Genomic DNA, 16,002 nt, shown 5'->3' with positions numbered 1-16,002 from the left:
TGTTTGTATGTCTGATAGATGCCTGTCGTGTGTCGGGGGAGCCCTGCTTAGTAACGGCCCACCATGTTCAGGGAGCTTCAGGGAGCCCCCTCTGGAGAGAGGGACACACGGCCTTAGCAGAGGACACAGACGACACAGACGTTCAGAGGTCTGAAAGGAGCTCAGCGTGTCTGCAGTTTTGAGCGAATGTGGAAGCGGGGATCAGAGAGGCAGGAGGAGGTCCCTGACTGTGACAGACTGTTGAAGCGGGTGACCGTTTCAGTTATGTCCCAGTGGGGACACTTTGCAGGGGATAGGACAACAGGTAGAGTGGTAGTGTCCAAAGAGAGCCAGGTTGGGTCCCACTGCTTGTCAGCCGCGTTAAGGAATTGGGGGTTTATTCCAAAGGGCACATGGTTGGTGTATCCTTGTGGCATTCTAGAAGCCGGATTGTAAAGTTACGTTATCTGAGCCTTACCTTCAAGAAAAGGTTGTGACAGGACAGCTAAATCTCCGTGCCCTAGTGGTCTAGTCTACTTTGTGTACTTTGTAGAATTCCTTCACTTGGGATCATTGCTTCTGCCATCACACTGAATGAAGAGCACAGTTTAGATAAGGAATTTTAGAACTTAAAAAAAATTTTTTTTCTAATGTTTATTTGTGAGAGAGTGCGAGTGGGGGAGGGGCAGAGAGAAAGGGAGACACAGGATTTGAAGCAGGCTCCAGGCTCTGAGCTGTCAGCACGGAGCCCGATGTGGGGCTGGAACCCACGAACCGTGAGATCATGACCTGAGCTGAAGTCAGACGCTTAACCACCTGAGCCACCCAGGCACTCCAAAACGTTTTTTAAAAATGTGTGTGTGTCCATAATATATTTTGGGTAGCTAGCCTGTTGCCTTTTCACATTAAAGGGAGTGGGTTTAAGATTATACTACTGGTTGGAGATGGGTATTAGATCAGAATTTCTTTTTATTGGTAGAATCATAATCTGGCTCTCAGTGAACTGACTTAGATCTCTTGAACACTGCCTGAAGCAGCCAACGTTTATGAAGCACTTAGTATGCACTGGGCGCAGTTTGAAGAACATTTGATCCTGGTCACAACCCTGTTAATGTTACCCCCATTTCACAGATGAGGAAACTTAAGGCTCTGAAACTGTCTTGCGTACCAGGGTCACCAAGCCCATAAGTAATGAAGCATGGATTCAGGTCGAGATCTCCTGGCTCTGGAGACAGTGCCTAACCAGTAGGCTGTGCTACCCTCCGATGTGAGCCGTGTGATTAGTAGCGTCAGGCGTAGGGAGAAACTTGGGACTGTTTTTATACTGCGATCATGCAAAGGTTTTCACGATGATCTTTCTGTCTTACAGCCTCCAAAAGTATGTTCGGGAACAGATTCTGTTAGCAGTAGCGGTAATTGTAAAACGAGGATCCTTAGATAAATCAATTGACTGCAAAAGCATTTTTCACGAAGTCAGCCAGTTGATAAGTAGTGGCAATCCCACTGTGGTAAGTGTGCTATCTGTATTTGTAAATAGTTAAAATTTTTATTCTGTATTTTGCAAATAACACAGCAACACCAACGTCTACATTAAAGAAAAAGTGCACAGTCTGAGAATCGAGCAGTTTTCATTCATCCGTGTTTTCTTTTAGTCCCTTTTTATATGTTTACATACTCTAGATGTAATGGACTTTGTTTTTTCGTTTGATTCTGTTTTTCCATGTTGCCAGTGTTCACAGTCATCGTTATAATGGTGTAAAATACTATAAGCTAACAGACCGTAATATATGCAGCCATTTCTTTTCCTCCATTTTCATAAGCCTTCGACAACTGCTAGTGATAATAGAGATGTTTGAATAAAGTGACACGTAACGTAACGGATTATTTCACGTTGCTACAGTAATGAGCCAAGGTATACTTGGACTACCTACCAGGTGTTAAGTAAACAAATTTGGGAACCATTGTCCGTGATGGAATTACTCTGGAGAGCCCGTTTCCCCCCCTTTCAATCTCTTGTCTGCCTTTTGAGAACTAGTCATGCCTAGGAGAGTGACTGGTGGTAGTCCGTCTTCAGAGTTGGAGCTGGTGTTGAGTGATCAGCTGTGGTCCTGGGGAGAACTGTGGACTGTTAATCAGCTGAAGGATATTGTGGGATTGGAAATGGTAGTACCTGGCTGTCCTGATTTTCAGGTGTTAAATCTTTAAATGTTTTGGGTAGTTTTTTTCATTCTCCCAGTTTCTTTTCTTTAATCATTTGGAAGATACCTGTGTGCGACTGTGCACCTTACAACTCTTTATGAATTACTTTACATCTTTCAGTGGCCCCTCAGTGAGCAGTGTGAGTTTAATAATTAACTTGACGGTTTGAGGATAGGTTGCAGGTACATTTTTGGAGGAGCCCACGCAGCGTCCCTTCATTTCCATAGTGTGTGGGTCCTCCTGCCCCGCACACCTGTACCACGGGCAGACCCACACTCTCCTCTTTCTCTAGCCATCTGCCCTCCAGTCTGGCTGATGTAGGAGGGTCTCAACCGAGGGACCACAGAAGCGAGTTGTCAGGATTTTGGACCTTCCTCTACATACCCAAAGTATGTTTGGTTTTTCCTTTGGAATATGCCAGGGGTCATATATCTATTCTTTTTTTCCTTGTCATCTTTATTGAGGAATAATTTACATGTATTACCGTATCCATTGAAGATGTACATTTCTAGGAGTCAAGATACAGAACATTTCTTTCTTTAAAAAAAAAAATTATGTAAGTACTCTCTCATATCTAACGTGGGGCTCGAGCCGACAACCCTGAGACCGGAGACCCAGTCACATGCTCCCCCAGCTGAGCCAGCTGGGCGCCCCAGAGCATTTCTATTCCTGCTTTGATTTTTAATTGTACAGATACTGTGTTGTTTGCCATTTTGGTGGCAGATTTCTTCAAGAGTACTGCTCTCCGATAGAATTTTCTGTTTTGATGTGAATGTTCTAGATCTGTACTCCAATATGTCACCACTGTGCCAGGCACGTGTGGCTTTTGAGCATTTGAAATGTGGCTGGTGTGACTGAGGAACTGAATGTTTAATTTTAATTTCTTTTTTAACTGAAATTCAAACAGCCATACATAGCTAGTGGCAACCATATTGGACAGTGCAGTTCTAGGCGCTTTGATACTCTGAAGGTCCAATTTTTATGTCTGTTTTGTTTCTGTTTTTGTCTTTTTCACTTAATCTTCGTATTAAGTTGTTTGCATAAACTAACGACTTTAAAAACGTGCGTGTTTTGGGGCTCCTGGCTGGCTCAGTGGGGCAAGTGAGTCCTGATCTTGGGGTTGTGAGTTTGAGACCACGTTGGGTGTGGAGATTACTTAAAAACTTAAAAAAGAAAGAAAGTAAAAACGTGCATGTTTGAATCATTGCGTTTTAGGAGTCATTTTGGCTTTGTTTTGTGTAGTGAGAAGCTCCCTTGAAAATAGTCCTCAAGGTTCCGTTTAAAATTTTTAGATAAAAGTGATTGGGAAGCTACTTTTTACTTCTGTTAATCTTGTGTTAGTAGGCATGGTATCATTTCTGATGAAGAGCTTTGCTCTTGACATGCTCATGCCTCAGGGTTGCCTACATCAGTTGCATAATGGCAATCTTGTCATTTGCATGGATTTTTGTTAGATTTGTTGCCTGATTAATGGCCATGGCCAATGGTGGCTGTCGTTGATGCTTGAAGGAAAAGCAAGTGGAGATAAGTAGCCAGAAATAGTAGGGAAAAGGTTTGGAACTGAGGCTGCTACTGAGAGATGTTATCCTAGCCCCTTACTGTTCTGAATCAAGTTACTCTTCCTATTTTAGATTCTGCTTAAGGACATACTGTTTCATTTGCCAATGTGCAGTAAAGGAGTTTGCTTCATTGTGGCTGACCAGGATTTAAACTTTAGGAACTTAACTGGTAATTCTGAGATCTGTGTGTTTATGACTAACGCTCTTTCCCTGGTTAGTTTGGCGATCACATCAGCTGGGATTTCAGCGTTAAGGAAGAATTTCTGTGGCTTGTCCTCATCCCCCGCAAGTAGCTTTATGGCTCCGGACGCAGAGTCCCTTGCCTCTCAGGAATGAACACATTCTCAGGAATTGTGTTCTTCCCTTCCTTTCCCCTTGGGTAGTTTGACCCACCACAGAAAGTAGTCCCAGTGCAACCTGGCATTTGGATCTTTTGGAGTCACTGAAATAACTGATGTTTTGACAATGACAGAACAGATGTAGCTCTTGAGTTAGAAAAGATTTTGTTCTGTTCACAGTGCATACACTCTGAGAATAGTGGATAAATTTAATATCCTCATGAAATATTCCAAAACAGAAAGTTCTTTTTGTTTTAAGTTGAATTTCTACTAGCAGGGTTAAGAACTTTTATAGTTGTAGAGAATGTGTAGTGGGAGATAGAATTTAATTTCAAGATTGCTGGATGAATTTACATCGGGGAGCACGCTGAAACATTTAACTAGAAAAGTACTTTCACGTTTACACAGCAGGTGAAATGCCCGTGTGGCAAAAGGCCACCGCGTGGCCGTCCCTACTTGTCCTTGCCCAGCAGCTTGAAACTAGCTCATTCGGCAGATCTAAAACAATGAGGTTACGGATCAGTAAAACATTTTGCTATGTATACTTCTCTGTTTTCTTCTGAGACCATTAAGTTTGTGGGAATGCTTTAAGAATGTACTTAAGATTTTCTTAGTCTCAGACATGAATACCAGTGGGAGAACGTTTGATTTAAAAGAGTTTGAGAGAGAGTTGGAGGGGAAGAGAGAGAGGGAGAGGGAAAACGAGAGAGAGAGAGAGAGAGAGAGAGAGAGAATGAATGAATGAATGAATGAATGAGAATGAATTCCAAGCAGACTCTGCACTGTCAGCACAGAGCTGGATGTGGGGCTCAAAGTCACAAACCATGAAATCTTAACTGACTGAACCATCCAGTGCCCCTGAAATTTTCTTTATACGGGTGATTTTAAGAGAAGAGATTTTAAGAAGAGATAAATGACTGATGGTTTTCGACAGATGAAAGGGTTGACCTTATGAATTACTAAGTTAAGTAAGTAACTTTACCATCATACCTCTTCTAGAATAATGCTCCCATCAACCTTCGTTGGTCAGAAACTGTTTGTAGTCTGGCCCTCCCTCTTTCCTTTCTAAGAGTGTATTTTTTTGGTGGTCCATCCCCTTGTACTAGCGTAAAGTACATGTTCAAATAAGTTTAGGGGCTGTAGAGTATAATAGAACACCGATTCTGATTTTGGATTCACATTTAGGCGTAAATCCCATCCATCTCTGCCATTTACTACCTTACTAACTTGTACAAATTATTTACCATCTCTAGGCTCTGCTTTACTAATACTGTTTGTAAAAGAAACTTAATAATGTCCATGTCTGGGGCTCCCCAGATGAGGCAAGGCAATGTTAAGTGCATTTAGTGAGCATTCAGTGAGCGTGCGTTTCACCTCTGTGGCAGCCTAACACCCTTTGGCTTATAGAACTTTGGGACACACGCTACATTACGTCACTTCTTTTTCTGTCAGGTAATATTTTAAGTATTAAAATCAGAAGAAAGTGTTCATGCTTTTTATTCATGAGTGGAAAGTGCAGTTTTTAAAAATACATGTAACCAACATAATAACTTTTCGTTTAAATGCTTTAAGTTTCTTACAGTGTTTGTTCTTCACAGATAGTTTTATGGGAAAATATTGATTCATAAAGCATTTCCTAAGGAGGTTATATTTTTAAATACGGTACATTTTCCAGGTATCATGATATATTTTCAGAGTAATTGTGTTTGTGCAATTATTAAATAATAGTCGTTTCGTGGGTGTCTTTGTGGACAGGCTGTTTTCCTTCTGTGGTTATAAAAGTTGCCGTGGTTACCTCGTCATACTTCGTACTAATGTCAGACCCACTCTACTAATTTGAGAGGGATAGAAATGGAGACTTTACTTCCTAAGAAAATTAGCTAAATTTTTTATTTTAAATTAACATTTAAGCTGAACTTTTCACCTATTTCACGTTTATTTCCTTTGAAAGTACTAGGCGTATATTAAATCACTTTTAAAGCTCTTTAATTTAGTATTTAAGCCTCTTGTCTTCCTCTTTCCTGTGCTAGAGAGAAGTGGGTGAGAAATTCACTTGTCTACAGCAGTGCTGCCCCTGGATGTGATAGCCAACCTAATCTCTCTTATCACAAGTCTCATTGATGTTTGCTTAGAAGAGCAGCTGGAAGTCTGCTTTATGTATGGCAACCTTTCATAAAGTTTATTCTTGGTAATAAATCTCCTGGGGTAAGAGCCAGGCTATTATAAGAGACAGTCCTCTCTCTGAACAAGAGTATTTTATTTTGTCAGCTGGAGTTAGTGTTTGAATATCTTGTGCTTGTGACAGTAAGCTGATGAGTAAGGCAAGCCATTTCTGAAGGGTATTTTTTCACTGTCATGAAATTAATGGCTTTCACTAGAAATGAGAATGCTGCTATAGGACTTGTAATGCGAAGACAACAGTTACGTTAGTGAATTGTGAATTTCCAGTACTTAAGTGAAAGAAAACATACTAAACCTCATTTATAACTTTGAGACCTCATTGAATGTCTTCTATTTGTTTTACATATTTAAATTTTCATTTTGAAATTCACAAGTGCTAAAAGAGTAGCAAACACATCATGGATTCGTTTTCCACTTTCCTTTTGTTAATAGAGTGTTAGGCATAGAGGTAAGTGTTGATTCATTAATCCAACTAAGATTTACTGAGCATCTACTACATCGCTTTAGTGATGCTTCAGTTATGGCTTTCTTTTTTTTTAATCGTAAGTTTTCTTGTGACTTTAATTTCGTAGAACGTAGATAATCAAGAAGTGGGACCAAAAAAGCCAAAAAAGGTGTTTTTTATGATAATGATAAAAATACTGTTGTTTTACCTTCTCACGTCATAAGCTGCTACATACATATAATACTTTTACCTGTATTATCTAATGGGAACCTTTGGACAGTCCTATGAATTAGGTGGGGCAGAGGGTGTTAACCCCCCTTATAGATGAGAAAACTGAGGCCAGGATAGATGAAGCGGTTTGCTCCCAGTTACTTGAGGTGGTAAATTTTGCACCATTAGAACCCATATTTTCTGACTCCTTTGTCAAAACAGTAAGAGCCTTGGACTAAGCCTCCAGAAAGTCATGTAGAGTCTTTTAATTTAGAATTTCTTCTGGACATAGTTGTAGTACATTTTCTTACTTGGTTTCTAACATGTTGCAAATGACGATGATCAGTTCGGGACTGCTCGTTAGTGCTGGTCAGATTGCTGCCGCAGTGAGTGGTGGACACCAGCAAAGAAACCGGAGCAAACTCGAAACAAAACGCACTGACTCCGGTGCACTTTGTCAAGGGGCGTAAAGCCTCATACACTTTAGTAGATAGATTCCAAGTCTTTACCTGATTTCAACATCATAGAACAATTGCCTTAGAAATAATAAGTTTGGGAAAATTTACATGGAGGAAGTTGCATTAAAAATGTTTGCGGGGGGGCACCTGGGTGGCTCAGTCGGTTGAGCGTCCGGCTTTGGCTCCTCAGGTCACGGTCTCACGGCTGGTGAGTTCAAGCCCCGCGTCGGGCTCTGTGTTGACAACTCAGAGCCTGGAGCCTGCTTTCGATTCTGTGTCTCCCTCCCCCTCTGCCCCTAACCCACTCGCATTCTGTCTCTGTGTCTCTCGAAAATAAATAAACGTTAAAAAATTTTGTTTAAAAAAAAATGTTTGTTGGCTGTATTTGGAAAATTAACAGATATTAACTTAATTCTCTATAATCTGGGATAAATGAAGCATTGCTCTGTTAACCTCTTGCCCTTCTAAAATTTGTACTAATGGTATTTTATACTGGTCTCATCGCTGTTTGCTTTGGTATGACAGTCTTAGTATACTCCTTGTCAATCAGCTTTGATCTGATTTCATTGAAATTCACCACTCTAAATTATTCACAACAGCTTTTGTTTCTGACCCTCTTAAGTATCAGAGTCTCTGTCTCAAGCACAGAAAGAATGTCTAACCCTGACTATGACAGAGTGCAGAGAGGCAGCACTTGAGGGTACTGATCAGTAGAGGGGGAGTTAAGAGGTAATGCACTTGGGATGACCATTGAGACCGAAAAGTCTGAAGGGAGCAGACAGGGACCTTCTACAAGGGTAAGAAAAACAAAAATTTGTGATCTCTCAGAGGCAGATTTGATGCCGCCCCGCCCCCCCCCCCCCCCCCCCCCCCCCCGCCCTTTCCTCCGTTTCTTTGTCCTGAGAAGGAGCTGTCCTCGTTTTTTCCCATAGGATTTCAGTTTTGGCTTGCTTCCCTAGCTGTCTTCATTACAGTGCAATGCACCTACTGTGAAGGTAACTTGACTGTAATGAGACTTGATTGATAATCAAACACTGAAAATGAGGAACCATATTGGGAATTGAGTCCTGGGCACTGTGATATGTGGTCTGTGAATAGGGAGAAATACTGTGTTGACATGTGTGGGAGTGCTTCATTCTCAGTGCTTAGTTAACCATCGTTCTCCAGGAATCTCTGTTAATTTGGCCCCATTGAGCCGTAGTGCTATGGGATATTGAATGTTTATGATGCTAATCTCAGATCCTTACAGGACTTCCAGATTAAGTAAAACAAATCTTTTAATGATGAGACTGTCTTACTGAATTATGGTTCTTTGAAAGCTGGTAATTTTAGGTACGTTAACACCAGAATATTTGGTTTCTGGTATACTTGTAACCATGCTGCATAATTTATTTTTATGTATTTCTTATGTCTTTGGCAGCAATTTGAAAAGAACTTACTTTTAAAAATTTGTCTTTTTATTTCAAAAGTATAAAGTGGAAAACAATACATACAGGTTGCTAGAAATGGCATATAAATGATGTATACCTATGTATTAAAAATTAGAAAGCTGTGAACAAATGTTTACAGTAATAATCTCAGGATGGTAGGATTGTGGGCAGCTTCCTTTGTACTTTTCTGTACTTTCTAGTTTTTCTAAGATTAAGATCTTTTTATGGGAAAAAGTTAAAAACAAAATATTCTTATGTTCGGAGAACTGAGTCTATATATAGTAAGACTGTTTTATTCTTAATTATCATGTGTTAAGAATAACTTTCTTTTATGGGTGAATTTTACTTCATCAGTGGGAAAGTTTGCTGTCTTGGAGAGATGGTCTTTATTGCCACTCACGAAGCCTTCCCATCCCACTGAGGGCTCCTTGTTTGTGTCATGAGGTTGTAGTTAAAAGACTTTTTTTTTTTTTTTTAATTTTTTTTTTCAACGTTTATTTATTTTTGGGACAGAGAGAGACAGAGCATGAACGGGGGAGGGGCAGAGAGAGAGGGAGACACAGAATCGGAAACAGGCTCCAGGCCCTGAGCCATCAGCCCAGAGCCCGACGCGGGGCTCGAACTCCCGGACCGCGAGATCGTGACCTGGCTGAAGTCGGACGCTTAACCGACTGCGCCACCCAGGCGCCCCAAAAGACTTATTTTTAAAACGTCTTCCTTTTTCTGAGCAGCATTAACCCCAGAAAGTCCTCAGCTTTCATTGCTCCTGCCCTTTTTCTTCACTCATTTTTTCCTATCTTGACTTAAAACACACGCGTGTATTCTTAGGAAGTGTTTATTTCACATAAAAATGAAGCTTCATCGTGAGCATGTATTTCGTTAATTAGAGTTGTGTTATTGAAAATTTGAATGTGGTCATAGTTTGAAAATATGCCATTTTGTGGTGAATAGAGGTTGACACTGACAGTTTGTGGTAAATTACTTGTGGAAAATTACACAGATAATAATCTGTTTGTAAGAGTGGTAAGTTTGTGTTTACTGAGAGCTTCTGGGTTCATAATATTCTGTTCGCTGAAATCTGACTTAGAAAGGAGAGAAAAGCCAAGGCTGAAAGATAGAAAATACAGGATGTTGTAAGATGTTTCCAGAATCAGGATCCGTGGAATCCATCGTGTTGGATCTCTCTGCGCGCTAATTTTTTGCTTTGAATTTTATTAATTTGAATTTAATACCTACTTTCCCCCACTAAAGCCTAGGTATATTTAAAAATCTTAAGTTTTTAAAACGTTCATAGTTGGCCCCAGTGTTATTTAAATGTATCTGTGAGGTTTTGATTGTTGGTACTTTAATCGTCAATCACCATCTTAAAAGAAAGCCATATTTTAAACTACAATTTTTTTTAACTAAAAAAAGAAAAAAGAGGGAAGGTACAAGATGAATTTCTAAGATCCCTTTAATGTGTCGAATGAAGTGCGTATGTGCCAGACTGTGTTCTCTGTAAGAGGCTCTTTAGTGCTTGGTTTCTCAGACCAGGTTTCTTCCTCATATGCCTGGGGCCATGCAGAGGCAGTTAAGCTTGTACACTTCTCTTGGTGATTTGGGGAAGGGAGGACGTTTTTATAATAAAAGAAATGTATATCTTGAAGTAAAGTTACAAAGAGAGAGAGTGTGTGTGTGTGTTTAAACTAAACCGGGCGTATTAAGAGTGCTTTTACCATTGTTGAAGGCAGCTTGGTCTGTACCCGAGATTCCCGAGGGAATTTGCATATATTCTCTAATATTAAGCTTCCCTAGTGTGGAAAAGTCTAAAAACTGCTTGAATGTATGAGCTAGTGTGCCATCCATAAATATTAGTTATACAGACATGCATGTTTATTTTAGTTGAGATAAAGAGGCAGATAGGAATTTAATTCTTTTTACAGTTTTTAGAGGAAAGTCTCAGACATGTACAAAAATAGACATAGAGTATATTGGTCATCCATGTAATCATCCTTCATTCAGCGTTAGCAAATGTCAACTCATGCCATTAGGAATTTAATTTTATGTATATTTGCTAAGATTTGCCAAGATAAGCATCTGTAAGGTCAAGGTACTGACATCAGAAGCATTTCTGAACAAAGATGTTGCAGTTGGTGGGCGGGTAGAACTGTGTTCAGCTGTTGTATAAGCTCGCATAAATAGTATCATCTTGACTTTAATCTTTCGGTTGTTCAGAGGTAGTGTGCATATTTCTGTTTAACCCCTGGAAACTTGCCAAAATAATTTGTATCCTCTCCATCCTTGGCACCTTGACTCTAAATCTAAATAGGCTATGAATAAAAGCAACAAGTTGATATTAGGAGCCTGTTGGATAGAGCCATTAAGAACGACCATCTTCAGTTTTCATTTAAAAAACTTTTGTGAACTATTCCATTTAATGTTCTGGATGCTATAAAATCTGTTGCATTTTTCATCTGTGCACTTTATAGACATGAGAACATAGACAGACCTGGATTCAAATCTCAGCTGGCCTTAATTACTTACCTCTCCAAATCTTACTTGTTCAACTGTAAATGGGGATATGGATTGTTGTGTGAAGTGAATGAAGTAATCCATTCAACATTGATAATCTTGAAATGTCATTTGCACTCTATGATTGATACATGAATGTCCCGAGTTCAAGTCATAGATGGATTTGTGTTAACTGAAGTTGATTACTAGGCTACTTAGAAAGAAGAGCTATCTTTACTTTGTCATGTCTAGTTTTCTGACTGGTAGGTGTAAGATCTAAAGATAGAAAATGTTCTTTAAACAAATGCTGTATTGAAGCAAAACATTGGGAGAAAATAGTGCCTTACAGTTGTTTCTTATCAAATAATTACAGCAAACTTTGGCCTGTTCTATTCTAACTGCACTATTGAGCGAATTCTCAAGTTCAAGTAAAACTAGCAACATTGGACTCAGTATGGAATTCCATGGCAACTGCAAAAGAGTTTTTCAGGTATTGGTATTTTTGTTTTTACGTTTTATTAGATTGTTAACACAGTCTTTTCCTAATGGAGTAAGAACACTTACTTTGTCTAGTTGAGTGATGGCCTCTACTTGAAGATTTGTGTTGCAATTTCATAGTATTTAGTAAAGGGTAAAGGATGGGATAGGATAGAGACTTGGTGCACATAGCTAACAATTTAAGATTTCTTGTTAATTCTAGTCTTTAAACAAAACAAAAAGGAAATACCGCTCCAAACATCCTTAGATTAGTTACTCTGTTCATACTGCGTTCAGATACAACTAATTCAATTGGTAGGACTCTGCTGGCCTTAAAATAGGCCTGGCAGAATGCCAACGAGGGCCATGTAGTTAAAATGTTATTGCAGATGGTGTGGGCTCTTTGTCTCATATGTATTGTTTGGCTCTGAAGTAAAGCTATGTGAAGGCATTGGCTTAAATCCGAGGGCTCTGCACCAAAGCAACTGACCCCCTCCAGCTCTGTAGTAGCTGTCAAAGACTCGACTTCTCGAGCATTTGTATTATAGTAGATGCGTTCCGACCGGTGTCACTGGAAAGCATACTGTGCTATAAATTATGAGCAGGCCTAAAAATGGAAAATTTTCTTAAGGAGGTAGTGGTTTCCATCGGAAATTTTAGGGGTTTTGTTTGTTTTGTTTTATGGTTCTTAAATGGGAATACATTTTGAATAAGCTTTTGATCGAAAAATACGTGTGATTTATTTATTACAGGAAGAAGACCTTCGTCAGATCTTCATGCTAACAGTTGAAGTTCTTCAGGAATTCAGCAGGCGGGAAAACCTCAATGCTCAGATGTCTTCGGTATTTCAGCGTTACCTTGCCCTCGCCAATCAAGTCTTGAGCTGGAACTTTCTTCCTCCAAATTATATCCTTTTAACAACTGAATTGTGGTGATTTTCATAGATTACTTAATTGTGGCTAAAAATGTTTTATCTTTGCAGGTTTGTAAAGCACATTGTTGAAAGAAAATACGCTTTTTTTAGAAATGGAATTTAATTTTTTTCTTTTTATAATATACAATGTAGTGGACGACTTACAAGATTTAAAATTTCATTCACAACTTTATAGAAAGGAGTTCAATAAATGAATTTAGTGGATAGTGGGGCTATTGCTAACTAAGGAATAGCAGTGTTTCTTAGGAAGGAAAAGGAAAAAGGTGGGAAGCGCATTTCTATCAAGAAACTGAATCATTTTCTCTGTGTAACATGTAATTACGTTGGATTTTTTTGGCTGACCTTAAAGACTAATTTTTCATGCTCTAATTTGATTTTTATGGATGACGGTATTGTTCAAGTGTGGATAACAAGGTAAGTAATACGGTTATTCTTTGGTGACCTTCTTTAAAATAAAAATCTCAAACTTTTATTTCTAGCTAATTATTAGTAATATAAAATAAGTTTAAGTGAGTTACATTGTAGGTACATATATCTGCTTTTTAAAAAATCAGTTATTGAAGTAGAGAAATTTGTATTTTATAAAGCAGGTTCTTAGTTTAAGGTTTATGATTTGCTTTCTAGAACATTTACTGCCTGTTGATAGATTGAAAGCAATACTATCTAGTGTCTCTTAATTTTTTCATAGCTGAATCAGACAAATTCTTAGCTGATGTTAGGCAGATTACTTAAAGTCTCTGAGCCTCAGTTACTCCAAATATAAAATGGAGATATGGATAGTTAAGTGAATTTAAGGTAGTAATACATTTAAAACTCTCAGGAGTTGGCTACTATTTATTGAGCTTGTAATAGCTTCTTTGAATAAAGAAGTTCATCAGCTAGCTGTCTGCATTATGCTCTTTTTTTCTTGATCTGATATATAGGAAATCTAATCTGTTGTATGTGTCTTTAATCAGTCTCCTCCTGGGGACCTGGATGAAGGGGAGAGGGAATCTGTTTAGGAGAAAAAAGACGATAAGCAAACAGGAAATATGTATTCAGCCGTATCAGAGATTTAGGATGAGACCCCTCTTTATCCCAACAGAGCCGAGGGTTGTTACATTCACATACATAGAGATCACCAAATGTTTTTGGGTGGTAAAATTTTAAATTTTAAAGGGGTCAGGTAGGGTGAAGTACAGTGTTTTCTTCTATTTTCAAGTTAATACATTCATGTAGTAGAAAACTAACTATGTGTTGTATATAGGGTGTTGAGTCTGTGACTTAGACCCTGAGTTCTCCAGTTTTCTTTCCCCAAGGCAGTCCTAGTGAGCTGCTGCTTTATGGGGCAGAGCTCACAGTGACGGTAATTACTTTCCCTTTTTGTCCTTGCTCTTTAATCATTTTTCTACAAGTAATTTATTTTATGTCTTCAGTATATTCTTTTTGGGGTTGTTAAAAGGCACATATTTTAAGTTTGCTTTTTTAAAAATTTCCCCTTTGAGTGTTGCAGTGTAAGTTTTGCTCCAGTTTTTGTTAGTAAGAAAAGGAAAGATGTTGAAAAACTTAGAGACAGATTTAAAAAGTAACAGACCATATGGAGCTATCAAAACATTAATTATAAATGTAGGGAAAATCAACAAAAGTTACACTGCATATATCGGAGCCAATTTTAAAGTCTCTGCGTTAGGGGGAAATGTAGTTGGCTAAAGAGTGACTGTTTTGTAGAGGGAAACAGTGCTCTGGGAGTTTGGAAACAAAGTTTGTCTAAAGATACACACACATAAAATATTTTTATAAAGTATTTAGATAAAGCTTTGGAAAACCTGTCATCTGAAAAATAATAAGCACAGCTACAGTGTTCCCAAAGGAAATAAGTCCTTGTTTAAAGAAAAGTAAGTCTTCATCTTGACCTTTGGATATTCTACTTCGTGACTTACAAATGAATTCTTTCGTGAGCGTAGTTCGCATAGTCGCCATTTGTTGGCTCCCTGGTCCTTCCTTTAAGTGGGTTAGCTTTAAGTGTAGGGGAAAGAGCATGGCGGTGGAGTTAAACTAAGCTACATTTTCAGTGCTAATTAAACGGAATCAGTTTCATGGAATCCAATTCTGATATAATTTCTAATCTTGGGAATTTCTTGGTGATCTATTCAGTCAGTGGGGAGGGAATTGGATATTAAGCTTTGTACCTTTAAGAGGGCCTATAGAACAAGTTTAACCTAGTTATATGTATTAAGTGGATGGCTTTTTAGAAATGATTTATCTTTTAAGGTAGATGAGTAGCAAGTGGACCTTGTAAAATATGTATCTTGTAGCATATATATATACATATTTAAAAAAATATTTTTTAATGTTTATTTTTGAAGGAAAGAGAGACAGAGCATGAGTGGGGGGAGGGCGGAGAGAGAGGGAGACGCAAAATCTGAAGCAGGCTCCAGGCTTCAAGCTGTCAGCACAGAGGCTGATGTGGGGCTCGAATTCACGGACCGTGAGATCATGACCTGAGCTGAAGTTGGATGCTTAACAAACTGAGCCACCCAGGTGCCCCTGTATCAAATATATTTGATCATTTGCAATGATAACATGTTAAATGAGGCTGTATTAAGTTGTCAGTATCAATCCTTATTCATAATTTTTTATGATTTGCTTCTCTTTTGCATCTTTTTATTTTGATGTAATTCTAAACATTCAGAGATAACTGTAAGAGTAATTCAAAGAATTGCTGTATGCCCTACTACCAGGATTCACCAGTTGAAAACATTTTGTCCCTTTCTTTTTCTTTCTGTCTCTATATATACATAATTTTTTGTTGTAAAGATATGCCACATTTTTTATTTATCCATTGATCAACTTATTGACGGGTGGTTTCAACTCTTTGGTTACTGTGAATAATGCTGCTGCTGTGAGCATTCATTGTAAGTTTATGTTTGGACTTATGTTTTCATTTCTGTGAGATATACCTAGGAGTAGAATTGCTGGATCATATGGAAACTCTGTGTTTAACCTTTTGAGGAATTGCCAAGCTGTTTTCTGGAGTAGCTGTACCATTTTACATTCCCACCAGCAGTATATGAGTGTTCCAGATTCTCTACATCCTGGCTAAGACTTCGTAATCTGTGTGTCCATAGCCATCCTGTTTCGTACGAAGCAGGATCTCATTGTGTTTTGATTTGCATTACCCTGATGGTTAATTTATTAAACATTTTATGTAGGTATAGGCCATTGTTTATCTTCTTTGGAAAACTGCTATTCAGATCCTTTGTCTATACGTTAATTGGTTTGTCTGTTTAAAATTGAGTTGTAATAGTTCTTTTATATTCTGG

General features: G+C 38.6%; 1 protein-coding gene across 5 annotated transcripts in view; it reads left to right on the top strand.

The window, feature by feature from the left end:
* Positions 1–16,002, top strand: part of XPO4 (exportin 4) — a 117,567-nt gene that overhangs the window by 38,628 nt on the left and 62,937 nt on the right. For all 5 annotated transcript variants that reach the window (XM_047077554.1, XM_047077546.1, XM_047077563.1 and 2 more), the window contains exons 4-6: positions 1,349–1,487; positions 11,663–11,779; positions 12,519–12,672. In XM_047077554.1, the coding sequence (XP_046933510.1) occupies positions 1,349–1,487; positions 11,663–11,779; positions 12,519–12,672 (410 nt within the window). The remainder of the gene's footprint in view (positions 1–1,348; positions 1,488–11,662; positions 11,780–12,518; positions 12,673–16,002) is intronic.

Source organism: Lynx rufus, unplaced genomic scaffold (assembly GCF_022079265.1).
Source record: "Lynx rufus isolate CCGP_SWC_20201006 ecotype Redwood Valley unplaced genomic scaffold, mLynRuf1.p SCAF_1, whole genome shotgun sequence".
NCBI classification, from domain to species: domain Eukaryota; kingdom Metazoa; phylum Chordata; class Mammalia; order Carnivora; family Felidae; genus Lynx; species Lynx rufus.
This window is presented reverse-complemented; position numbering and strand designations above follow the sequence as displayed.